Raw genomic sequence first — 27400 nt, forward strand, 5'->3', positions numbered from 1 at the left:
AGAAAATACTTTTTTACAATAAAGATCTGTGCCCTTGTTTAAATGGTAAACCGTGAATGACTGTGCAGTAGTCTTCTCTTGTGGTACTCAGAAGTAAACTGCTCCCACCTGTCACCTTTCAGCTGTGATCTCCTCCTCCAGCATCTCAAACTGTAGGAAAACAAAACAAAAAGCCACCAACCACTTGCCCCCTAAGATCACCTTTCCTTTTACCGTATTAAAAAAAAAAAAAAGTTTGACATCATCTTCTTCTGCATTCACTGAGCCCAGTTAGGTCACAGAGCCACAACTTCTATGCTGGAGGGTAATAAGAAATGTACACATGAATGCCATTTTGTACAGATAACATACTTTATGAGCTGGTTGACTCTAAGCTTGATTTGGTCCAGTCTGCTGCTGCTGCATCTCTTAGGAAACATTAGTTATAGGTTTGTACTTCTTGAATCTGGTCCATTCACCAGTAGCATAGTTCATTTCAAAGACTGTATCAACCAACATAGTGGTGCTGCCAGTGCCATCTGCCTTTGGTAAATCTTCTGTATGCTCGCTGAGTTTGATTTGAATGATGTCACCTTGCTCTTGGCAAGGATTCTCTGTGAAAACAAGAATAGAAACAAGTTATACATTGCAGCAACATGAAAAAGAGCACCTGATGGAGATTTAAATTCTCATGCCAGAAAAATCCAAACCCAAACCTAATAGCAAGTAATGACACCACGGTATGTAGCCACACAGACTTTTTACGTTGCATACATCACAGACTGTATTTTAAGTACAACAAAAACAAACCTCAGAAGATGAGCAACCAAGGCTAAAGTAACTAGAAGAACAAACTAGAAAACAGCAACAGGGGGTCAGAGCAGGGGGGGCAGAAGCATGCCAATATCATGTCTGTCTGCCTTAAGAACTATAAGGGAAGCTTATATTTAGATAGGATTTGGTAAACCTGAACTACCAAAGTTGTTCTCTTTGGGATACATTTCACAGCTAAAAAGCTCATCAGTTTTCAGCATTTGTGGAGGCCCAAATAACTTCACTGAAATCACTCACCCATAAGATTTTCCATTTCAGCACGAGTATTGAATGGTAAATGTCAAGCTATTGGGAACTGGCACTCAGGAACTCAAGAATATCACACTTGACAGATATTTATTCAAATTTCAAAAGGTGTTGACACCACTACTGTAGGATCTCCTATTATTATATACTTATGTATTTCACATAAACAGGTAACAGGTGCACACTTTCAAAAGTAATATTCTACCTTGCATTACAAAAAGATCGCTGCATGTATTAAAGTACATCCTGCCACTGCATTCTGAAGCAGCATCTAGCACTAAGAACACCCTCATGAATGCAGGATATCTAAAACTTTCTTTAAGCCCAGTGATTACCACAGTAACTCTATCCTGGCCATCTTGAATAACACATTAATAACTACATTAATCCAAATGCACGAGCCACATTTAGGCTCCAGCACTCCAGTGATAAGAGGCATCAAATACCAGATTAGAAACCAGAGCTAGTGCAGATGAGAGTTCACTTAAGGATTCTTACACCCATTCTCATCTTACAGTTAGTAGTCTGCTGGGTAAAACAGCCTTCGTGTATCAAGGCCAGTATAGTACTTGACAGCTGATCCGTGATTCATAGCACCTGTAGCTACTCAGAGTGTCTGAGACAACAGCTGCTACATTTCTAACCCTCTGGAGCTCACGAAGAGGTTCTTACAATGCAACTGTTACCTTGAGTTGCCATGAAAGAAGGTTCATCCACCAGTCAGAAGACTAAGACACAGTGTTCATTGTTCTGACTGGCTGGCTTATTTCTCCTCAACTCTTGAGCACTGACACCGCATGTGTTCTGTTCTATGTTCTGTGTTTAGTGGCTGCTGGGACAGTTCAATTCTTATTGGACCAAAGGCCCAGAGACCTGTTTCTAGGTAGCCAGAACTTAAAAATACAGTTCAGAGTGAAACAGCGTCTAGCACATACACAGTATGCTAAAGCAAGACTCTTGCACTCACATACGTACATTCAGAAATGCTACGCTCTATTTCAGATTGGAGTATTAAAAAGCAAAGCAATTTAGTCTCAATACATGCCTCTGGATCCTGCCATGAATCCAAGTATAAGAGCCTTCTCTGGCCTTGTAACTTTGTTTGCAGTCTTGAACATTTCCTGTGCAGCATACATCTGCTCCCTCTGTAACAGATACAATAAATATGAATTCCAGTGGGGAAAACACTGTATTAATACAGTGCCTTTTTGGCAAAAAGACAAGAAAAAGAATAATAATAGAATAAATATTTATTTATTCTAATAAATTTATTTATTCTAATAAATAAATTCTAATAAATATTTATTTATTCTAATTTATTCTAAAAGACAAGAAAAAGAATAAATATTTGTATGTAGGCATAAAATAGACAAAATCCTTAACCTCAAACCTTGCTCTCTTTAATGCTTACTCCTAGCACTTGCAGCTACAACAGAATTCTGAAACAAACTGAGAAAAGAAGATTCTTTAAATAGTTACAGAAACAAGTGTTAAGAGTCTTGATGTTTACACTATCCATTCTGTATTATGACCTCAGGTTATTTTTTTTAAATGTTTCTTCTACAGTCCAAACAGCCTTGCTGTAATTTCAAAGAATTTTTTCAGTAGCTCTGCTTTACTTTAAAAAAAGTCACGCAGCTTCTTAAAGTGCAGGTCCTGCAAGCTAGGCTTAAAGGCACACTTAGTGAAAGCTTCAAAGCAGTTGCATCTTGAATTGATTACCTGCTTAACTTGAAGCACACTCATAATATACAAACATACCAGCAATAAGAAGCTGCAGCACGTAAGTAATTGCTGTTTAGTTTCCTTCTTGCTCTCAGGCTTCAGAAGATGTGCAGTGGGGTGGTGGGAAAATACATCAAGGCTTTTGCCTTTATTCTGCTGGGACCTTCTCTCCTAACACTGCAACATGATCCCTTTTAGCAGCTTAACATATACTAGTGGCCATGCAACAGCTCTGCTGGAAATATGCCTTTCTCCCAAAATTCTTAGTGAAAAGGAACAAAATATTGTGTCACATAATAAGCAGCTGTAAATAAAGGCATCTGTAACATTGACACTGCACAACTAAAGCTGTGATTAACATGTTAATGAAGCCACAAAAATATTTTCATTATCTTTGGTTGCAGATAAGCAGCTTCAATCACTTCATGAACCTAAGGCCACGAACTGTCAACATATCCCTAAGACCAACAATAACAATTTGCATATTCTGATCTACATCAAAAGCAGCAGTTAAGAATGGCTTTTGTTTTTTACTTACTGTAAGAGAGAGGCTTTTTTTCGGTGGTGGCTGTTGCTGAGTTTGAGGGGCCACTTGTGGTGCTTGTGCTGCAGGGGAAATGGCAGGAGGTGTGGTAGGTGTTAGGGGTGAGGTAGGTGTAGTTGCAGGAGGATTAGAGTTACTATTGTACATGGGTGTTCTTTGTTTGAATTGCGCAGGAAGAGTTGTGGTAGCATTTGGAGCTGCAGGCTCTTCGGTCTGCCTGTTAGTCTGCAAGGCCTCTCGTGCAGAGCCAGCTGTGAAGAACAAGCAGGATAACAAAAAAAAGTTATAATCCACAAACTGGTATCAGCAACACCAGTGGACTTTATAAAGAGATCTAAAAATTCCAATTTTTTCACTTTAGCATCATGACTCAATATGCTGCCTAATACCCATCTGAAAAATTGAAGAGCTGATGTTCCCTCCACTCATTTGTCTTCAATAATTAGACAACAGTGAGTAGCTTTCCAATATGAATTACTCTGTATAGTACCAACATTTGTGTTTAATGGATATCAGTTATTAAACTGATCTACTTTTAACTTATATTGCTACAACAACTGTATGCTGACCCTAGCAAGATTATTGCTGTACTGTTATGTAAAAGCCAAAGACAAATTTATTTATTTTTTTAACCTAATGTAGCTTCCAAAGAAAGTGGTAATTTAGTCTCAGCCAGTAACAAATACTGAAAATACATAAATACTTCAACTGATCAGAGAATTAAATGCAGTCTCCAAAATAATTCACTTAAACACTAACTGCTAAGAAGGCCCAAGCCCCTCAATATTGAGGAGTCCTAATTCTGATTTTTTTCCTCAAAGTTCATTTATTCACCTGTACTTAACCATCCAGGGGAGTTACTATTCCAAACCTTACTGCAGCTGAAGGTAAGTTATACGATCAAGTCACTGTGATTTCACAGGTTACTGCACTGTCCAGCAGGCAGCTGATACTCAACGCATGCTCTGGACAATTTTTTTTTTGCAGCTTTCTGACATAGACACGGCTACTTTAGTACTTTCCATGACTCTCACGAGGTTTAAGCTAACCAATTTTTACCACATTCACAACAGACTAAAATGCAAATACAGATCACAGCTCAGCTGATAACTTAGATCGAATTTTAGATATTTTTGAGGGGTCTACCATTTATTCATCTAGGCACAGATATAGCATCTGTCTTAGAAATATAGCTCTTACCCAGTAAGAAGTGGAACAGGACACTGGGTACTTGTACAAACATTGTAACAATTAGCTGCCTACTAGTTTTGTACAAATCTCTTAAGTTTTATTATAGGCTTCCTCTCATGTCAGAATAATTGACTTGCATAAAGTAACATATGTCAATTATGCAACCTCAGATCATATGAAACCAACTCCAAGGATCTTGTGTCTCTCATTAAGAAAAGAGTTTCATATTCCATGCCCATATGGAAAGCTAGATACCCCACGCTCCAGAAGAAAATAAAGTTAGAAAAAAAAAAAACCAAGGAACAAAGAATTTTAAACTAGGCTTCTTCTGCTGTTGAATACATTGCCAACGCTCTGGAAAATAATACTAACTGCTGACAACACTGATGCTCTTTTGGCTGCGCTCCTTCCAGAGATGCCAATTTTCTGCCAGGGAGATTTGCATGGACCTTCAGAGAGATTCTCAACTGTTTCAGAGCCAAGTTAAACGATCAGTCTTTGCATAGACTTTTTCCTATTGTGACCAACACACCACAGCTCACATAAAGGCAAATGTTACAGCACCAGATATCAACAAGCACTTGTTAAAATAGTGCATTAGACTGCAACATCGATTCTCTGTAGCTACAAACTCAGGTAATGCATGACTGGGATTCATATCTGTTACTGCAAACTGATATGTTCCTTTAAGGCTTTACATCCAGCAGGGAAGGAAAAGTAAAGGAAAGTGTGTAAAAATACAAGACGGAGAAACAAAGTATTGTACAAGAGTTTGGCGTTTTTTTTTTTTTTTTTCTGCTGACAGTTTTCCAACATTGAAAGAAACGTAGCCCTTCTCCAAGTATGAGGGAGCTCAAGTATTAGCTACCAGACAAAGCAGAAGGATAAAGGAAAAGCCTATGTGAAAGCAAACATACATGTATATCTGCTTCTAGGAACACGCAATTCTTGAAAGCAGCTATCCATCTTGCAAATAGCATGCATATGGTTGTGTCTATATTGACTATATACTCTATCTTTGTGTACATTATGGTATTTCTTTGGGAAAGAAAAAATTTTATTTTTCACTATAGGAAAAGAAAAAATAACCAGTAAATTAAGTCAAGTAAGCAAAGCAGTCATTTTAAGACATAAAAAGAACACGCATTTTCTTTATTTGGTTAAGTACAGACATGTCATTTAACCTAAAGGCTGGGTCCTGCAGTGGATTTTTAGACTATGAAGGTCAGAGTTGAGGGACAGCATGTTTGTGAGAAGTTAGACAGTAAAACTATATAGAGTTAGAAGTATTAAGTTCCAATAGCAAAAAAAGAAAAAAAAAAAAAAGTATCTTTTACCTGGCTGTGTTTCAGAGCTTGGGATATATGAGGAAGATGGCACCACACTGGGAGTAGCAGGTAAATAACTTGTAGAAGGTAGTGCTGGCTCATTGTTCAATGAGCCAAGTTTCTGTAAAACAGAAAAGTGTTATGGCCATAATGCAGGTACTTATGTGCAGCTTTTCTATTTTAAATACAGCTTCAGAATTAGCACTGCTAGAATATCCATTATGGGAACTTAATTACGGACTCCTCTCTTAAGGTTCAAATGTCATACTTGCCCTAACTTCCTATATGAACTCTGTACATTAGAATTACCTTAGGAGGAAGAAAAGCAGCTTTTATTTCTCATAATTCAGATCAAAGTTGCTTTCAAAAACACAGCTGAGCCAGAAAAAGGTACTATTGCGATGGAATATGTACTTTTGCAGAGTTGAGCTGCTGGAGTCAGAGATGCTAAAATTAACAACCTATCTTGTATGTTTTATTTTTTCTGAAGTAAAACTAAGATTTAAAAGACTCGCAGGTACTCAGTTCTGTACACTGACCGTATTCTGTACTCAGTTCTGTACACTGACACTGATTCTTACTAATATTTAGCACCAACTGACCCTACTCTCTACGGACAGAAGCCCTCAAACAGTGCTGTCAATGGAGTCTGTACTTGCAAACCAGGGAGTGCTTGCAGCCACCACAGCTCAGGCTGCACAGCAATGAGTGACCTCCAGCTGCCTTAAGGTCCTCTGCCCTGTTTCTTAGTTATGGACATGGAGAACAGGTATCTGAAAAAGCTGTACGGATACAATCTAAACATTTTCACAGTCTCACAAAAGCTATGTCCTGAGATACAATTAAAGAAAAGTAAAGCTGCACCAGTCTTCCTAATGCATCCTACCAGAAAGGATTAGAAGACCCACACCACTGACTATGACATTTTAACATTCGCTTCCCCCCAAAAAAAAAAGTTAATCTACTGAAAAGGCAGACAGTAGAGAAAAAAAGTACTGTTAAGCAAAGGAGTGGCCATCTCTGAATTCTGTGGGTTTTAGGAAGAGGTTATAAGCCACGGGTACTTACGACAGACAATTTCTGCTGTACTTCTCCTTCCTTTTAATAGAACCTAATGAATCTAGTTACAGATTGATCTGGAATCTGGAGACCTCAGAAGAAGCTGCCTTCTGAAGTAAGCAGCATTTTCACAATGTCACAAAGAAAATTGAGAAGAGAACCACTGAATAGTGCTAGCATATAAGTTCTCTTCCTCAATCCAGGAGCCCTAAGCTTTTGAAGGCTTTTTTCTTACTTAGCTATAGGTATTCAGTTATCCCTCCTAGGCATGGCCCAATGACAAGTACTCCTCGCTGAGTCTGTGCACACCATTCCACTGGGGTCAAAGGATGCAGAGTAAAACTTCCAGGTGCTCCTAACATGACTCTACCTTACCAGGTATTGGAAAGTTCCCTGAATCTGGGATGTCTGACAAGAGGCAGCAATCCTCAGTTAGGTAAGTGCCATACTCTACCAAAAACTTAAAAGAGCAACAAGAAAAATCAAAAGCTTCACCTTGATCCTGCTTTAAATCATTTTTGAAGACAGTGGAGTAGAATTTTGAAATAATTATGTAAATATTTTGTTTTTAATATTGAGGTATCCTTCAACAGCTTAGAAAAATACCATTAGTGTTTTAGAATAACGTGCACCATGGTTTCCTCATCTTTACACTGCTATTGGGTTTTGGGGTAGGTTTTTTTGATGTTTTTTCTTTACCTGTGTAGACACAAGGCCAGCAGCATAGTCTGGAGTAGCATTTTCTACTACTGTTTCTTCTTTGGCTTGCTTTTCCACAACTTCTGTATCTATTACATAGAAACAGGAGTCAGTTCAAGAAAGTTTTCTTAAATAGTGAATTAGATTTAGTTTTAAACAAGAGTATAAAACAATTTTTTTTCAGATTCTGCTAAACCATTCTTAAGAGGTACATGCTGAAAGGTTACAGCAATGAACATGAACTTCATACACAATTTAAAAAAACAATAATGGAAAGAACCACAACGTAAACACACATCAAGATAGAGTAGCTAAGCAATTTGGCTGAACTAGCTAGTTTTCTGATAGTAAAAACTATATATATATATATATATATATATATATATATTTAATTGCAGTTATGATTTTATTCTGAGATTTTAGATGTTTCTGGAAACAAATACAAGGTTGTTCTGGGGGGAAGAAAAGTTGGCTACCCTATCTTCCTGATACTTAATGCACTATCATTTGAGTAAGAGTAGTATATGAGATATTCAATTCTTAAAATCCTATCCACAATTTTGGAAATAGAGATTTTTTCCAAGATTACTCTGAATTTCTTTCCATGGCTGTGCAACCAGTAGAAATAAATATATCAAAATCTGAATGCAATTCAGACCTGAAGCTAGTCTCACACCCATCTTTGTTGTTCAAAGCACAGGTTTTTAACAAGGCACATCGCATTATGATTAGTGGCACTGGGGGGAAAAAAAGTGGAATTCCTCCCTTCAGAATCTTTGTTGCCCTTTTTTCTTGGAAGCTTACCTAAAAATGAGTTTTAACAAATCAAGAATAAAATAGCACTATAAACCTAGATCTGATTTCTAAGTACATTAGCAGTGTTCTATACCAACCTAATGTCTTTCTTCTTCTCTTTGCTTCACGGCCAGCACCGACCATATCTAGCTCAGAGATATCTAAAAGCTGAAAAGTGCAGAGTAACAGTAAGTTATTAAGTTTTTGTCAATTTGTATCTAAACATTATCCTTATTTTTTTTTCTTTAGCGTACCGATACTTGATTTAAAATAGCATTACAAACTCACTTCCAAACTGGGAAGAGATCTGAGTGGAATGCAAGTGATTGAGGAAGAGTTCACCTACCTTTACTCCTCTTTCTTTGCGCAGAGGTGTTCGTGAAGGAGGAATGGGAGTCCTGTTTCCAGAAGGGCTAAATACACTAGGTGCTGAAGTACTCCTGAAGGGAGCTTGTTTTGGTATTCCTTTGAGTGGTGCTTAAGGAAGATCAAAAAAGGCAGCAATTGAAATACTTGCTTCATTAGTTACATAGAACAATAATAAAGAGTTCTTCAGCTTTTTTCCCTTCTTAATAGCCCTCCACCCCCTTAACTTCAAAAGCTGCTAATGTGGAACTCTCTGCTAAATGTTTTTCAAAGGTCAGATTGGGCTTTACCCTTCAAACAAGGAGTAAGAGTCACTCCCTAGGCTAATGCTCACAATCCCAGAGCTTAATAAGTAATTTTTATTACAGTTACATGCCTTGAATGTTTTTCTTCACATTCTAAATGAAGTAAATCAAATAGGCTCACTGCTATCAAAATACACTTTCCAAACATACATTTATACTTTCCTTATCTACAAAGAACAAAATTCAAACACACAAAAAAGTATTAGGCATCGATGTTCTGAGTCTGACTATTGCCAAAGCCAGTCTTTGACTATTAAGATCTAGATACTTGGTAAGACTGTAGCTAATCAAATATTTTCGCCAGAGGTGGTTAAAATTCCTGTAACAAGTGCTCCTGCAAGCTTCTCTCTTTCCATTGAGCTTACCATTTACATTTACTAAGCAGTCTCAACATAGCACAGGCTGTATTGGCACTAAAGGGGTCAGAACATGGGACATGAAGGTGCTTGAACATTTCCAGAGAAGGACAATGAAGCTGGTGAGGGGTCGGGAGAAGAAGTCTTATAAGAAGTGACTGAGGGAGCTGGGATTGTTCAGCCTGGAGGCTCAGGGGTGACCTTATCGCTCTCTACAGATACCTTAAAGGAGGCTGTAGCAAGGTATTCTTACATGCCTGGTGACAGGACGAGGGGAACAGGCTAAAGTTGCACCAGGGGAGGTTTAGGTTGGATATTTGGAAAAAATTCTTTACCAACAGGGTTGTTAGGCACAGGCTGCCCAGGGAAGTGGTTGAGTCACCATCCCTGGAGGTCTTTAAAAGACATTTAGGTGTAGAGCTCAGTGATATGGTTTAGTAGAAGACTTGTTAGTGTCAAGCCAGAGGTTGGACTAGGTGATCTTGGATGTCTCTTCCAACCTAAGTGGTTCTGTGAGAATCAGATCCATTTGTAGATGTTAAGATGTACAGAACATCATGAAAGAACCAAGGTTCACAATGCCTTGGTTGAATACTAGCTGTTTTGGTCCAAAGCCAGTTTTTCCATGATGACCAACCTTCCTACCTCTATTAACCACAGAACATAATCGCCTACCCTTACACCTAAGAAGGCAGGAGAACTCCAGCAGCACATTGCAGCTGAAGGGGACACCGATACTCCCCCATCAAGGGTGCCACCACTCCAATGCAGAACATGGAGGCTGACCATCAACGCCGCACAGTTACTGTGCAAGACAGCACAGTCATAAGAGCCACACCTGGGGAGTTAAATAAGCTGCAGTGTAACCACCCTGGCTTCTTCCAGAGTGCTCCAAATCACCACTCTTATTAGAAGTGGCATCGATCCAATTCATATGTTAATGCTTGGTTCTCCCACAGAAGTAACTACACTTTGCACCTCTGAATATAAATGCATAAATGCAGCACTGGAACAGGCTCCTCAAGGAAGCAGTCACAGCACCAAGCCTGCTGGAGTTCCAGAACCACTTGGACAATGCTCTCAAACATAATTGTGTTTTTGGGTGGTCCTGCTGGAGTCAGGAGTTGCACTGGAAACCCCAGCTGGTCCCATAACTGGTATTTCTAGAGGCCACCTGGCTTTAAAGGCCAAAAGACCACTTTAATATTCAATGCCTGAAATAACAGTTAAAATAGAAAGTGTCATAGAACTAATGGTCAGTTTCTACACTGGGACAATTTTTAGTTCCAATTTCAGCTGCACTTCTGGCATCTGTGCAGGAAGTACAAATGTGGCTAAACACTTTGGTGCTCAAATCAAATATATTAAAATGCATCAAGAAGGTGCCTTGTTGTTTCTAGATGCCACAATGAGAAATTATTCAAGTTTTATACCTCAGCAACATACTGGTGGCCAGAAAAAAAGAAAAAAAAATCTAGCTGTGCAGTGATTTAGAGTGTTACTAATTTCAAACCCTCTTCTCGCTCTCAAGCTTATAGAAAAAAATGGGACAGTTAGGAACTTAGTGAACAGTTAAAACTCTTTCTTCAGTTTCGCATTGATTATTATACATCTTTTTCATGTATGTTAATTAGAAGGCATTGTGCATGCTTAGCTGCACTAAGCAGTGTTCCACTAAAATACCGTGTTACTTAACGCTCAGAAAACAAGAATATCACAATGATTAGTTGGCTCTTAACTGAATGTTCCTTGCCCTTGCTTGGATCTGTTTGACTGAGATTTACCTGCAGTTTTCTTATCTGTTACATTTAAGCTAGCCTCCTTGGGAGTAATCACAAGTTATTCCATGCTCTACAGTTAAGAGTATTTTCCCCTCCCTTTATCTATGTGGGATTGTATGAATACAAGCTAGTCTCAATCTACTTCACAGTATTTCAGAGACCATAGCAGATTACTGTGATCCACTCACTCTGCTCCCTTTTGGAAGAACACGGCTTAGTCAGGAGTTATTCCTGGAATGATGCAAATCAAGTTCTTACTGAAGTCTATAAGCATGATCTATCTGCACGTTTTAAATAAGCATGACAGATATTCCAGTGGTTTTTTTTAGATAGCAACTCTTGTTCTTTTTGAGAAAACTTGTTAAAAAAATTAAACTGCTGTAAAGAAAGGAAGGAGATAAGTGTTTTACTTCTCTATAAGTTTTTGTAGAAAACAGACTGTATTTTTACTCTTCAGCAAGTGTTATTTTATCAGATTTTCTTTCAGGGAAGTGATACAAGTGAGCCGTACTTGTTGTATCAATCTTTTTGACCAGTCCCCTGCCTTTGGCATGAAAAGGCACTCCTGCAGTCTTCTTGAGCTGTTGTGCAGTTTCTGTTGCTACAAAAAGAAAACAAAACCCAAAATTTCAGTTACTACAAAATCTGTGCTGGACAAATACAATTCTTGGCTTCTCATAAAATATTAACTAATATATTAAAGGGTGGGAATATCAAGAAGAAACGTGTTTTAACTAAAGGGGACATTTATATAAGTTACACAGTATTTGGCAAAATGCAGTCAATATGACTGCGCAACTGACAAGATGGTCTAAGCTGAAAATAAATGAGAACATACAATTAATTCAATAAAGATGTAAATAATTATAGAAAATTTCTTACAACATAAGATTTGTAGCTTTTTTTTATATAAAAAAAACCACAACTACTCAAGCCACAAGCAAGCAGGAATCAAACTGCAGCAATACAGCAGCAGGTGAAATAAACTAAGATCACTCTGATCAGCTACCATTACCTACATGCATACATACGTTGTCTTTTGTTAGTGAAAACCCTGTTGGCTTTCACCCATACATAAAAACATACTGAGCAAAAGAAAGCATTAATTAGCAGAGCAGCTCTTGCTCCCTGTTGCAGAAACATATGGCAAAATAAAACTGTCATACCAGTTTCATTTCAGGAGCTTTAACCAAAGCTATCCCTCACAAGTCCTCACAACTGACTTAAATATAGAAGAATATATCTGTGCTTTAAAAAGATACAGCTTTTTGTATCCCTTTTAAGTCTGAAGAGCATTTCAATCAAGAGTAACATTTTAATATAATCATGGCTAGAATGACTTGCACCTGCTCCCCCACACATGCCTGTTTATCAAGGGTGTGTGCATGGGGGGGAAAAAAGCTCTTATAACAGAAAATATTGCCATATATACCTTTACTGAAGAATAAAGCTAACAATGAATTTTCCTTTTATGATTTAACTTGTTACTCAGTGTTATAAACTAGCTGTAACACTACTTACACTTCTGCAAGAGTTCAGCTCGGAGAGTGGCACTTTTAGGTTTCCTTTTCAGCTGGAAGTGTTTCACTGGGGGAGTAAGTGGCCCAGCTAGTGTTGTCAAGGCATTTTTGTTTAAGTATTGGCATTCCAACGGCAACATAGCTGATGTTTCACATTCACTTACTGCATAAAGAGTTAACACAGTACACATGGGTATAAACATCTGATAGCTAATTACCAAACATTCTACTGCTTGACTCTACAGGTGTTTTAAGTTTTAGATTACTCAATTAAACACCAAGAGTAATTTAGCTCTAATTAAAACAATATATAGCCAGTTAATAAGGTGTTTTTTTCTTTTAACATTAGGTTCATAAGTGCTCTCATGTTAATTGCCTAGACAAATTATAGCAATTGTAAGTGAGCTACCATTGTTAGAGCAAAAAAATAATGATGGAGTTCCCAGATTCTTCCTTTCTGTGTAGTTTTTGAAAACTACTGAACAGAAGTCAAAACCAAGAATGTGAACAGACAAATGATCATTTGTTTATAGTGGAAAAAAAAAGATGCTTCCACCTCCAAGGCATTCCAGTATTGTGATATTCCAATAACTCCAATCCCATTTCTGATCATTGATGCCTAAGGGCTTTTTCAAATCAAACCCACTGAAGCAGGAGTGGCTTTGCGCCAGCATTTACAATGTTGTTTGAAGCAGAAACTGTGCAAGCACCTGGGCCAGTATTACCAGCTACTGGACCATCCACAGCTAGTCAGACAGCAACTTAATGCTCCTTCCGACCAGTCCTTCCCTCAGCACTTATCATTTGTTGGCTAGATGAAAACTTGGGGCAGAGACACCCCACCTGTCCCACAAAGGTGTTGCAGAAACCTTTCTTATTGTTGTCCTTAGCACAACGTACAAGAGCACAGTGTTTAACAGCTTAGCTTATGAAGCTGCAGTAACTCAGTATTACCTGGCTGCACATACAGGCTGTCTACAGCGCTGGTGAAACAACATTAACTTGTATGTCGCCCTTCACAAACACCAAGGGACCCAGTGCAAGTTCTGATGATTTGTTAAGAGATAATTTAAGAGGTTACCATTCCTCAAATGTCACAGTTCCAGTATCATGCCAGGTCATGAACTGTGGCAGTTATGAGAGAAGACATACTGCTTGTCCCGATACCAACACTGTTAAGACAGTAGGGTAGCTTCACTCCCTGTGAAGAGAAAGGCTGTTCCTGAAAAAAGGTATCATATTTCTGTAGCTTTCTACAACAGACACTTACCTTTTTCTCTAAGCTCTCCTAAAATATCTTGAACATTGGGATTCTGTTCTTCAAGATCAAGGTTAAGGGAGCCAGTATCTGGAAAGGATTTTAAAATATCAGCTACCATTAAGACCCAGGGGTCTGAATCCAAGGTAGCGAGCTGGATAATTTCAGTCAGTGCCCCTTTCATCTAACAAAAAAAGAAAAAGAAAATCAGCCAATTGGAAGCAGTTTTAAACAGGTTGTAATTGGGTTAATTTTATATACATATATATTTAAAGACACTAGTATAAACATGCACAATGTTTTACTACTAGGGAAGGGAAGAGGGAGACTGCTTCAACACAGTTATACGTTAATTACAGAATGAAGCAAAGAATTAACCAAGATTTTTCTTAGTAAATACTGTATTTGGTCAATCTAACAAGTGCGCTTTGAGCTTTTAGCAGCTCAAAGCTTCCTTCAGCACAGAACGTTTTCACTAGAAACAGCCCACATTTTTACAGCACTGTCCCTGTACATTCTATGGCCCACTTACACACCCAGCGTACCCACAGATTACTACCAGTAATAACAATATTCAACTAGAACACAAATAAGAACAGGTGTCTAAGTTCAGATGAACCCCCTCTTGTGCTACAGAATAAAATAGCAGACAGGCTGTATCTACATCACACAAATGTAAGCTAAGTCCTCAAAATTTTAGTTAAGCTTGGGTCAAAAATTGTTTCATGCTAATAACATTTGTAATACCTGACAAAAACTATTACAGAAGCACACCCAGCCCTCTAATGCCGTGAGTAGTTCAGATTTTCCATTTACCCTAAACTTCTATAGAGAATTTTTTTTTTTCCTTTTTAAAGCATCTATCTTGAAAAAGGGAAAACGTAAAAATTAATGAAATATATAGTCATGGTAATTTTTTGAATTACTGATCATCATGTATGTTAGCATTATGAAATAGAATCTAGTGATTGCAGCTGGGATTTTACGGAGTGAATTGCTATTTCTTAAATTAGCTGGTTTAATTCATTAAATTTGCTTAATTCATTAAATTTCAGCTTAAAACTCTGAAATAAAGACCTAACGCTTGTTTTTCTTCAGAAAACTGCTTATGTAAGCATTAAAAGTATTGGCTTCACAGAACTAAGATGATCGAGATGTAGTGCATTACCTATCAAGCCACAAACATCAGAATAAAGTCACTGAAAGTGTTTAGATAGACTATGTGTATGGTATCAGCATTACAGAACTGATGATCAAGTATAAGGAAATACTTGAATTTCGACTATTCACAGCTGATTGTGGCCCATTACAACGCCTACCTATTTCTGAACAGAGGGAGACAAGCAAAAGATATGCCTTCACCTTAATGCTGTATTTATTTCCCCTTATCTCAAGCTGGCCTTCTCTCCTATGAGGAGATCTAGTAAGTTTACTGTACTCATGTAACCCTAAGAAATGAAAGCTGAATTTTTGCTCTCCATTCCCCATCTAAACCTTAGCAGTCAGAGATAGACAAACATTGTGTGGGCAAAGGGAACTGGGAAATGTCAATGTTAGTGCCCTCTCACTTTAGTCAGGTATAAAAAAAAGTTCTTTTAGAGAGCAGTTTGTCCTTTAACACAAAAAATGCAGATCAGTTTGTCCAGCTGCAAACCTAGTGGCTCCCGAAAGCTTCCAGCTCGATCAGCCCTCGGCGTGGCTCACTAGTCAGACATTAGAACCGGGAGAACAGCAGAGCAGAAAGTTGACACCACAACAGTCATTTGCCATTTTCAGCAGCACAATTGATTTGCTTTGGATTTAAGTAACTGCATAACCACAGCCTCACACTGGTCGGCGTGCTGGCAAATTTAGCCAACACTTGCCCAAGGGAGAGGATCAGCTTCTAAGGCTCTAGCGTTGGGTGTCCTCCATGGCTCTTTTCTTTCTCAGTAAACATAAAAATCCCTCCCAACGCCACACAGATTTGTCAGTCTCTGTTCTAAGCCTACACTGCCTGTCACAAGTTGTTTCTCCTGCAGCAGATGAACATGAGTGTGAATACTACCCCAAGTCCTGTATTCCCATATCTGTCCCCTAAGGATTAAGGGCTGCTTTACACAAAACACCTGAAAATTCAAACCAGGCAAGGACAGCTGCTGAAGCTGTGATTTATTTCTAACTTGCTCACCAGCTTTTATCTGGGCACCACAGATACGCAGATAAATGCATAGAATGCAGTTTTTCCATTAAAAACTCAGACAATAGTTGGAAGAAAGATGTCTCCTGTACCCTCCTAATTTAGCCTTCGTATCTACTCCACCGAACTCACTCTCACGCCAAAAATTCAGAGCTCCATCCTGTATGACACTCGTTCCTATGGCACTGCTGTCCAGGCAAGTTACATCCAAGTTACTGCCCTTGGGACAGCCCGAGCTCAGGCCACTTACTGCACCACAACCTGATGCTTGGCATGATTTTGGTTTCTTCGAGGAAGGAGCCCAGGAAGAATTTGTTCACCTAGCACTGGACAAGTGACATTATCACATAGCCTTGCAGCAGATGGTAACAGAGCAGCCCCTGCCACACACAGGCAAGTGAAGGACTCTGCACCGTGCACTGTGAGCGACCCAGAGACCTTGCCTCAACACAGGTTTGCTTTTGACAAGCCTGGATTTGAGCTTTGCTGCAGGTTTGCCTCCAAGCTGCAATTTAAATACACATTCCCAATTTGCTGTTCAACTGGTAGCCAGAAAAAAAAAAAAAACCTTTTGTTGTCTGAGAATGCATGAAATGCAGTTTAGCAATAGAGAATCCTAGGTATGTTTTTTTTCTCCCCCATTACTTTTCAGCACAGCCATAATCCCAAAGTTGTAATTGAGTAAGATTTTAACACTGGATAGGCTCCACCACTGTCTTGTTAGGCATGAATGTCAAGATCAGATGCAACATGCTCAGGCACTTCTCTCATCTAAAACTCAGGGATCTTAAGTATTTTTCTCAGCCTGCTGGCATAGGACGTGAGGAGAAACATACCAAGAAAGGATCAGGCAGGATGCAAAAAGCCCAGGAACAGAGACAAAGGGAGATTAATAACGGCTGTGCAGGAAGAGCATAGGAACAGCACTGTGGGAATGGGTGAAGAGAGGAAACATTACTAGAAATGCGCCAAGTCACAGCTCCAGCAAGGCTTCTTGCAAAGCATTCCCACTAATTTGCTTGCTATTAGGCCTAAATTAACACGGGACTATGCCTTTAAACAACTGCACCAACAGCTGGCTAACAAAGCCTATCAAGCTCTAATCTTTCAGGGGCCACAGGTCATATTTAATAAGTACCTGTGCAATTACAGAGCATTTTCATTAAGCTAAAAGCACTGGATGGGAAGCACAGCATTAATATTTATGTGCTACAAAACTAGGACGGATCAAATCACACTCCTGCATATGTATTATTTTAATGACGACAAAGTGTATAGTGGCCAGGAGTAATATTAGATTAAAATACATATTGCAGCTCAGAAAAATGGACCTTAAATGTGGGACAGAAAGCTGCATAGCAGCCTGGCTGTTCTGAACAGGGAAAAGTGAGTGCCAGGCACCTGCTTATGCCTTTGCACTAGTGCCCCACAATTCTCACTTGTGTGGATAGGGGACTCCTGGTTCATACAAGCAAGCAAAAAACAGATTTTTTGCTCTCTTCTGCACAGCTCCTGTCACAGAAGGGCAGGCAGTGCCTTACTTTCAAGCTGCTTTCACAGAGCACAGAAGCACCCACTCCTCATTTCAGACCTGACTGGAACATCAGTCTAACCCTGAACAAATAAATGAAACTCTGGCACAAAACAAAAAAACCTTGCTGTCATGGATGTGAACTGGGCGAAAAGGAATATAATATGCAAAATAAACAGAAGTAGCTGCCAACATCACCACTGAAACCCTGGTCACCACTATGCTGAGCATTAGGCATTATTTCAGACAAGCATAATCATCTAGAAAGAGTTTAGCAGAAAAAAGCTGGGAGGCAGGGAGATTTGGGAGTTCACAAACTCTGCCCATAGAATTACAGCAGGAAAGGATGTTTTTGATAACTGCCTACAAAACACACTTAACTATTAAAATGAAAATGGGAGCCAATTATCCTTATTAGTCAGCGGGAACAAACAAGCTGTAATGAGGTTCACAGCATGATAAAAATTTAGGTTTATTACTTATCCCACAGGAGTATTACAAGGATTAAGTCACTAATATATACACAATATTTAGAGCAGGGAATGAAAACATATAGTACCAAACTGCAGGATATTGCATTTGAGAAGAAACATAACACTTCAGCAAAGGTCTGAGCTCTCCTGAAAGCTCATTGAAGATTTGCTTGTCTAGACTGCAGCCTTCACAGAGATTTAGAAAGGACAAGCAGCCAATTAAATCCCTTCTAAACCAAGTAATGCCACACTTCTCTTGATTACCACATCAATTTTTACTCAGATGTCTGCCTCCAAATGGTTTCCATGCTATTCTGTGCCAGTTAAAACACTATAATAAAGAGAACAAAAAAAAGGTTTTGAGGAGAACTAAGTTCAATCTGTTATCTAGAGAGGGAAGTATCATTTAACATGACCAGAAGTATATCCTGCATCCTCTATCAAGATCCTCAAAGCTTTACAAAGCTGATGTAACATTTTCTAATACTATTTTAAGTTTCCAAATGCCAGCTCAGTGCTCCTCACACGCGATCTATAGACTGGGCACATGGTATGGAAAACACGCATATTACTTCCCAAAGAGACTAGTAAAATAACTTCATCGTCAAGTTAAATCACTTTCAGATACGGGAATGATTTCCAAATGAAGAATTTCACTTCCAGACAGCCAGCTACAGGTATGCCAGTTAAAACAGCCCTAACACTGACAGTAAGCTATGTAAATAGGTTTTATGAAGACTTGTTATCAAACTCATCACACGGGTGTCTGATAAGACATCCCCTTCAGTCAGCAGCTTGGCTCCACCAGCTATTATTATTATTATTTTTTTTAAAGTCATTTATAGAAGGAAGACTATAATGATAATAGCAGAGCTACTAACAATGTTAAATGTGTCTGCCTCCTTGGTTTTTCATTTTTAAAAAGAGGGCTTTTTAAGCTCTTCCTCTCAGTAAAGAATCACGTTCCCTCCAAATAATTAAAACGTTACAGGTACTTTGTAAAGGGCTGAAGATACAGTAAATCCCTTGATTGACTTGATTACATCTTGATCAAGCATGCTCTGTTTACCATGAAAAGATTAAATTTATGATTGACTTCACAAACAAAGAAGTGGAAAATCTCACAGCATCTTTTGTTTCAGCAGAAACAAGAGCTTTATATTTGGAACACAACTAATCACTGTAATTATCTATAAAAAGGAACGGCAACTGACTTGTTCTTATTTAGATACACTTCATCTCCATGGTTAACTACAGCACAAATCAAGTGCAGTTGCTGGCTACCTGGTCCTTAATTTTAATCAATTTAAAGACAGTTTTTATGCATCCAGTGAACACACAGGGCACTTCAACAAATTATTTTAGTTTGCTTCAATGTTGCTCCCTCAGAGAGCTGGCATTTGACTTATTTATGAAGGAATTTTACAAAGCATAGGGACCTTTCTCTTAGGCCTAAAAACCACCACTAATTTGTTGGCTTTTTTCTGCACACTGCAATACTTATTTCTTCCAAGCTCCTTGGATTTTCACACTACTTCATAAGAATCTTGCACACCCAACAGTTCATGTGAGCCTATGGAGTTCCCTATCCCTCTCTTCCTGGCCTAGGTTATTTTGTTTGTCCAAAACACCACTGCATCTGTCACATACAAGTAAGACAGCTTGTGTTCTGGACAGGCACTAAGCATAAATATCATATTAAAAAAAAAAAAAAAAACACACAACTTTTTTGCTCAGTGTTCCTTTTTTTTTTTTTTTTTTTAAAGTGACTGCATTTACACGTCACTACAAAGATCCACACAAACATACAGCGCACGTAGGGGTCTGTCTTGCCACAAACTACTGCTTACGCTTCATGTCTGTGCATTTGCAGCTTAGAAGTACACCAAATGCAATAATCAGAATTAAGTAGTCTCTCCACACCCTGTCTAGTACACATGTATGTAAAGTCTAAGCAGCTGTGTCCCACACAAGAGACTGGTGCAAGCAGAGCTGAGGTGCAGATTAACCGTGCACCATCTCCATAATTGTTATGGGAAACTGTACCACAGATGGCACAAGTAGGATAGGAATTCCTTAAACCTGACTGATTCACGTTAAGCTTCCTCAGTCACTCCTCAGCTGTTGCCCCAAACACCAGCAGCTGCCTGCTGGTAGGAACAAGCCAGGTGCAGATGAAGTATGGTCCAGGGCCAAGCAAATAAGAGATCTTCTGGACCTACAGTGCCAGCTCTGGCTTCAGCCAGCCAGCTTATTAGCCGGGGTAGGAGAGCAAAAGGAAAAGCACCAGCTGTTCTCAGAAAGGTAAAAAAGCAAAAACAGCAGTGTTCCCCTCAACTATTATGTGAGTGCAAGAAGGTGGTGAAAAAAACACTCTGCTCATCACAGACCCTAAATGTCCCATCCCCAAAGTTTCAGCACTTGCTGCTGTCCTTCCTAAACCCCAGATGTTTAGCTCAGGACACCTACACAGCTGCCAGTGCTAAGGAAGGCGTTCAGGAAGCCTAACGCACACCGCTGCTCCTTCCCCTCACCCTGGAACAGGCTCAGAAAAGCCCTCTCCTCCAGAGCAGCGCCAGAAGCATACAAACTGCCCCAAAACACAGCCTGTGCAGGGGTGAGAGAGAGGTTTTGGGCAGAAAATTGCTTCCAGGAGCCCAGGGCTGCGGGGCAGGGGGGCAGCGACGCCTGAGGTGCGCTCTCGCCCTGTTCAAGCGAAACCCGAGCGCTTCTCCTCACCCCACAGCCCCCTGCCCTGCAGGCCTCACTGAGGCCTCCTTTCCCCCCTCTTTTCTCCACAGAAAAACACCGAGGAGAGTCCCCCCGTGCCCCCCTCCGCGGACACCTACCCTCGAGGAGGCATTTAACACAAACTTATGAAGAAAAAGACGCGTAGGGGGGAAGCAGTACAAGCGCTGCCGCCCCCCCCCCCCCTCTATCTCCCCTCACGCCCCACCCCGGGGCTCTCACCTCATCCACCGCCCGGCGGGGCAGGTGCAGCATCCCCAGCAGCAGCTTGAGCTTGACGGCCGAGGAGAGGCCGTGGAAGCAGAGGCGGATGTTGTCGATGACGGAGGCCGTGAGGAGCGAGGCGATGCTCGGCGGCGCCCACAGCTCGTCCGTGGAGCCCAGCTTGTTGTGCAGCCACAGGCCGGTGTCGCTCTCCCGCATCGACGCCATCTTGGGAGCGGGGCGAAAAAAGAGGGGGTTCTCCACCGGCATCTTACGGGGACACCTAAAGGGAGGGGGAGGGAACAGGGGGGTGAGGACCCCTGCGGGTCGCAGCCGCGTTCGTAACCCAAAATGGCGGCGCCCTGAGAGGCCGGGCTCTAGGGATAGGCGGAGGGGCTGCCGTAACCTAAAATGGCGGCGCCCAATGCGGGGGAACGGAGGGAGGCTGCTCGCGGCTCGCTCTCGGGTGCAAAATGGCGCCCGCCACGGGCATGGCTGCCGTAACGCAAGATGGCGCCGGGCGGCCCCGGCTCGTTGCGCCTCGCGGTTTTCCTCAGCGGCTCCGGCAGCCGGGAGCGGGGTGCCCGATCCCCGCGGCTCGCTCCGAGGCAGAAGCCGGCCCCTCAGCGGCTCGGTGTCCTTCTCTCGGAGGGAGAAGGGCTGAGGGCCCCGCTACGAGCCCGCCCTTCGCTCCCTGGGGCTGGGCTGGGCCGGCTCCCCCGGCGCAGCGAGGGGAGGCGGAGGTGGCACCACGTCTCCTTCCCTCATGTCCTCCCTCCCGCCTCACAAAAGGCCCACATCAGCTTTGCCCCTACTGAAAACACACCCCATGCCCCCCACCTGGCACCCCGCGTCGCCTATTAACGTCTAATTAAAGGTTAATAACATCTTAAAGCGCACCCACCTCCCTCATTTCTGGCTTCCTCATCGCTCCCCTCCTTCTGTCAGCCGCTTTGGCTTTCTTTTTACCTCAGCCGGCTAGCACGGCGTGCCAGCGTGGTTGCTGGATGATGAAACTTCCCTGTAAGGCTGTCATTTGACAGAAGTGGAGTTGAGTGCCTTTTTCATCGTTTTCCCCTGAGATTTTAGTGCTGGGATGTAGGAGGTTACCTCTGCCTGATAGACTAGCGGTAGCTACTCACATTGGGGGTTATTAGGCGTATGTTCATATTCCCTTGTGGTTCAGCTCATTGTTATTTAAATATGAAAAATTAATCAATTGCCTAAATCCCAGAAGACTTAAGAGTTATTTGAGTGTAGCATAAACGGTTCATTTTAGTGTCTTTCTAGCTGAAGATAAAGCAAAGGAGCTGTAGAAGTGCACAGCAAATTCACTTTTCTCCATTTTAAGCTTGTGAATGAAAATGCTTTCTTTGCAACTTTCTTCCCCTAAAGGAGGCTGTTTACAACCTGCCTTCTCTAGGAAAGCAGAGCAGTTGTTGCTGTGGCTCTTTTATATTTCCTCAATGCTGTTACAGAGTAGGTTACTTTGTTCTCATTGCAGCTCTTGGTCTTGGCTGCTCAGGGTCTATGTTACCCTGATTTTTATCAGTATGGAAGTGTTTTAGAGCAAAAAGTTCTATGTGAATGAATTATATATGAGTACAATAAGATTTATTTTTTTTTTCTTTCAGGACCAATCATTGAAAATGTGTGCACATAACATGCTTTTTTTTTTTTTTTTTTTTTTTTTTTTTTTTTTTTTAACAAATCTTTAATGGAATAGTATTAGTTTAGACATATAAATAACATGTAACCATCACTAGTAACCTTTACTATCCATTAATTACACCCAGTTGTTTAAAGGAGACATCAGTATTCTTAAAATGTATGCATCTGCTTAACCATAGTGCAAAATCCGATTGAGGTCACTGACACTGTTGCATAGCAGGAGAATGAGTGTTGGGGTGCAGGTTACCTGGGGTGGTGAGCGTGTGTTCCTATAGTTTGTGTAGTGTCTCACAAAATCAGGTCTGATTATAGGTAAGGTTATACATTCTGCTGTGAGAAAGCATTCTGAAAGTAAAAACTGCAAAGTGGCACAATGGTGGCGGAATTCCCCAAATCTGCCAGTGAGGCATAATTTTAATAGCTCATCCTTAATTCTGCCTTTAAAAAAAAAAAAAAAAAAAAAAAAAGCTTTTGAAAATGTATAATCTGTGAGAGACTGTACAGCCATTTTACAGTTGTCTTCAAGCAGTAGTTAACACAAATGTTTTTTAAGCTCCAGACCTTGACAAATCCGACTCTATAGTGCAAGTTGTGGAATTGTACAGCGTCTCTCTACCAGTTCACATGGACTGAATGTTTTTGAAAGGGTAATTTTGTTCTAGTAAATTTTGTGGGGGATTAGGTACCAACTTAATCGAACAATGCTTCCACACTGGTGGAAGCTTTATTATTCCATATTTTGTTCCCATGCTTTCCTTGAAGCATCTATTTTTGGCCACTGTCGAGGCTTAAAGCACTGGGCTGCATGGCTGTTTTTTATGAGCTAGTGTAATCACTTTAAGTTCTTATCTGAAGTGTGATTTGAAAAGGGAGCCTGTTATGTGAGATGCATCTGGAATATGAGCTTTTGCATAGTCAATTTGGCTGCAGTCCTATGACCTGCAAATTTCTCCCTATCAGCTGTTAACTGAATGGGCATACAGATGCTGTGGAGATTAAGACAAAGTGCCAGCTAGCTGTAAGAGCGGGCTTTTATCCTGTTTAGCTACCTCAACTTTCTGCTTGAATATAAGAAAGCTTTAAATATTTTTTTATCTAAATTTTTAGTGTGAATAGTGGTTTTCAGAGTAGTATGGCAAATATGAGAGAGCTCATTCCTTAGGGATCCCTGATACTAGAGAGGATATACTTGATTTCTTTGGAAGTCCTTAACATCCCACATGATGTTGCATCACACAGATAATCTTCTTCAGATGTTTTCTCCTCTAAGTTGCAACTCCTGTACTCAAAGTTGGTGATGCTGAACATCAAATTGTTGAGAAAAATTGAGGCATGCTGCAGGAGAGACTGGAGGCAGACACACTAGATTCACTTTCCCAGTTGTGAGAATATTCAAATAAAAACAGATGTAGACAAAGATGAGTAAACAAAATGAGTGCTCCAGGAATTTCCCATCCTGCTGTTTGTCTCGGTAGCTGTTGAAAAACATATATAGTGGGTGGATTAGGACAAAAGTGCTGTGTTACCCATCAGATTCAGAGTAATTGTGTATACTCAGAAAGAAGTTACAGGGATAGTGCCTGGAGTTTTCCTCATTGAGGGGGAACCAGCAGCACATCTCAGCTGTGCACCAAGAGTGGTGCGCTTGCAAGCAGAGGTTTCAGCTTGGCATCGAGCTCTCAGTGAACAGGAAGCTGCTTTTGCTGTGTTTTAGAAGGCACTGAGGCATGTGCAGTAAACATGACATGAGCATTAGCAGCAGAACTAAGTTCCCGCTGGCATCCCATCCTGCAATGGCAAGCATGGCAGCTTCAGAGCCAGAAAGGGTTCAGACTGTGATTCACACCAGGGTGGCAGGAGCCAGCCCGAGAGCATAGACAAAGCAGTTGTGTACTGCTATATAGTCCACTGTCCCTTCCCCATGAAAACATTTCCATTACATTTGAATAACTGAGCTTTTCAAACCTAAAATTAGGTTTATTTGCAGTTCTATTTTTACATCCATGTGTGTAACTGAAGTTCTAAACGCTGCAACTTTTTAATCCATTCAATTCTTTAGTATGTTTTTAAAGTGCAATTTTCACAGGTTTTAGAAGCATAATGAAGGGACAAATTTTATTGTGTGGTATCCATTTGACACAGAATTTGTTTGAATGTTTAAACCTTTAGAGGTTTAACCTGTCAAGGGCACTAATGCAGTGAATAGTAGTAAAGAGCAAATGACCTTATGTTAGCTGGCAGCAGAGGTCTGCCAGTGAGTCTACGGTGCCCATCATTTTAAGAAAATACCATTTCACTGCTTAATATATTCAATTAAATTATCTTTAAGCCATAGTTGATTTTATAAAATGGTATTTGCTCTCAGTTTAATACCTGTCAATACTTCACTTCATAAAATGCTGCTTATTAACGAGGTCATACATTTTCAGTCTGTGCAGATGTTTCATTTTAGGGGGGCAGTTTGTTTGACTCATCTTAAAGCCTTGCTCTACATCTGAAAGGCAACACTGAGAGTTTATTCAGCCAAAAAAAAAAAAAAAAAAAAAAAAAAAAAGGATTATCTGACTTCCTCAAGTCAAATGGTAAGCGTACTTGTGGTAACCTTTTGTGTCAGCTGTGACACAGCCAGCTGCCTTCCCTGTCAGACAAAGTCTTTTAAACCAGATATAACTTTATTCCAGTAGAAATATAAATGAAAGTACTGCTGTAGTTCTGAAAAGTGTCCTGGAAATATCCCCTGGGCAGCTACTATTGCAGAGGTGCTCCATCTGGCTATCTGTATCTAAGATTATGCTTAAATTGTCATTGCACACTCTCACTTACTACTTCAGTCACACAATTCTTTGTGTTTTCGATTTTCTTTTGTTTCCAAATAAACTTAAAAGCGGTGTAGTGGCTCCAAACCTAAGATAATAAGTGCTTATGAAGAGTGAAAGGTGGAACTCAAAGCAGGCATTTCCTTTATAACCTGTTCTAGGGCAGTTTTATTTGATACACTGCCACTCCTGGGCTCTGCTGTCTAGTTGTGGGTAGTGGGGCCTGAAAATTGAAGGTTATCAGCAGCGATGAAACAATTTCCTTGAAGTCTGCAAAGCTGCATACCCAGGTCCCATCCTCGAGGAAATACAGACATCTCTCAAAACTGCTTTCTGCTTTTCCCCCTTTCCCCATTTCCCTTTATCCCCATCAGCAGCTGATCAGTGTGGTGTTAGCACGTCAGTCATTAGGGTAGGGCCTGATCAGTGGCACTTCCAAATTTCACCAGTCTTTTATTTGCTCCCCGCATTTGACTTCAGAGGTCCTCAAAAGGCTGGTTGTTGTTGGGGTGGTGGGTCTGGCTGAAAAGTATTGCTGTAGATTTTTGGGGCATCTCTGCCTCTAGCCACTGTTGCTGCTTCCACTGGTGTTAGCAGGGTCGCTCACCTGCCTTTGCTACCTCCTACCCTGCTTTTCTTTCACTCTTGATTTTAGTAAGTAGTTTAGTGTGTTTCTGTAACAAAATGAAGTATTAAAATAATCATTTAAAATATAAAACTAATGCAGAGCCCAATTACATCCTCAATTACTTTTTAATAAACAAGAATGCAATCACAGTAAGCAGTACAAATATAATAAATCAAACATAACAACGTGCAAAATTAATAACTGTTAGGGGGGTTTAAAAGCCACTAGGACCTAAAACTCAAAGTGCTGCATGCAGTAAACTTGTTCTTTCAAAGCTGTTTACTTGTGCATGTGTGGTGCCTCAAAAGATCTCTGCATACAATGATCAGACCAAATGGTAGAAAGGCCTTGCCTTGTAGATAAGGGGTTCAAGGAATGAATGAGGGTTATCTGTTACTTGACTTCCCATGCCTTATGCTGTATAAAATGTTGTATTGCTGTTTTGTTAGAAGCAATAATGCTTCTTGCCAGCTGTGAGGATTAAATAGTGCTCCAAAATAAGGAATATTAAAGGCAGGTAGCATCAGGCCATTGCTTCCCTCTTCATTACCTCCAGGGTCTTTGTTTGCCAAAACCCATAGTTTTCTCTCACTTTTTCTCTCCTTTTTCATGTTTCAGAAATTGCTCTTTCTCTTCTCTCATGTTTTATCACTCTTTTTGTGCATGCAAAATTCAGGAATGTAGGTCTGAAAGAGACCTGCATCACCACTTACTGTCATGGGAAACATCACTGCACCAGTCCTTTTATAAACTGTTGAATTCCATTTTGCAGCTGGCTTGATTGTTTTTCTCTGCCACTGAAGTCAGAAAGCTATTCCAGAAACTTGCTGCTCTGGCAAGGATTTCTACCTTTTAATTTCCAGGTAGATGACGTCCATTTCTATGAAAACATGCTCTTTTTCTTTCTATGCATAATAGATAAACATTTAAAGTAGAATTTGTCAGCAGCTGTGAAAAATGTTTCTCCTAATTTCTCAGTTTTAATGACTGTGGGAAAATACCCTCCCTGCCACACCTCTCTCAATAGGGTCCAGTTTCTCAGTGGTGCATGTGATTTGCAGTGAGAGTGTGCTGTTGGCCACCATCAGCTCATGCCCAGCCTGACATTCACCGTGATCCCTGTCCTTTGCTCACCAGTCAGCTTCCTCCTGTCCTGATGCCCGA

At 40.4% G+C, this 27400-nt stretch overlaps 1 protein-coding gene across 2 annotated transcripts; it reads right to left on the reverse strand.

Annotated features, from left to right (window-relative positions):
• Positions 1–327: 327 nt before the first annotated feature.
• NELFA (negative elongation factor complex member A) lies at positions 328–22150 on the reverse strand. Of its 2 annotated transcripts, none has more exons than XM_084517293.1 (12): positions 22026–22150; positions 21140–21404; positions 13999–14170; positions 12730–12891; positions 11720–11809; positions 8747–8877; positions 8499–8568; positions 7606–7694; positions 5857–5968; positions 3323–3579; positions 2105–2204; positions 328–593 (listed from the first exon to the last, which is right to left on the reverse strand). In XM_084517293.1, exons 2-12 carry the CDS (start codon positions 21389–21391, stop codon positions 409–411), a joined length of 1620 nt encoding a protein of 539 aa, XP_084373419.1. In that variant the 5' UTR covers positions 21392–21404; positions 22026–22150; the 3' UTR covers positions 328–408. The 2 variants fall into 2 exon arrangements, with proteins under 2 accessions (XP_084373419.1, XP_084373420.1); XM_084517294.1 differs by lacking the exon at positions 22026–22150 and adding an exon at positions 21528–21659.
• Between the last annotated feature and the right edge of the window lie 5250 nt (positions 22151–27400).

Source organism: Aythya ferina (genome assembly GCF_964211825.1).
Source record: "Aythya ferina genome assembly, chromosome: 4".
NCBI lineage: Eukaryota > Metazoa > Chordata > Aves > Anseriformes > Anatidae > Aythya > Aythya ferina.

Excerpts from the sequence above, each read along its gene's own strand:
- NELFA (XM_084517293.1), bottom strand. The coding sequence starts at position 21,391 with ATGCCGGTGGAGAACCCCCTCTTTTTTCGCCCCGCTCCCAAGATGGCG. Across the intron at positions 8,878-11,719 it reads CAAAAAGATTGATACAACAA|CACCACTCAAAGGAATACCA; the intron begins GTACGGCTCACT and ends ATCTTCCTTAAG. Across the intron at positions 5,969-7,605 it reads CTGGCCTTGTGTCTACACAG|AAACTTGGCTCATTGAACAA; the intron begins GTAAAGAAAAAA and ends TCTGTTTTACAG.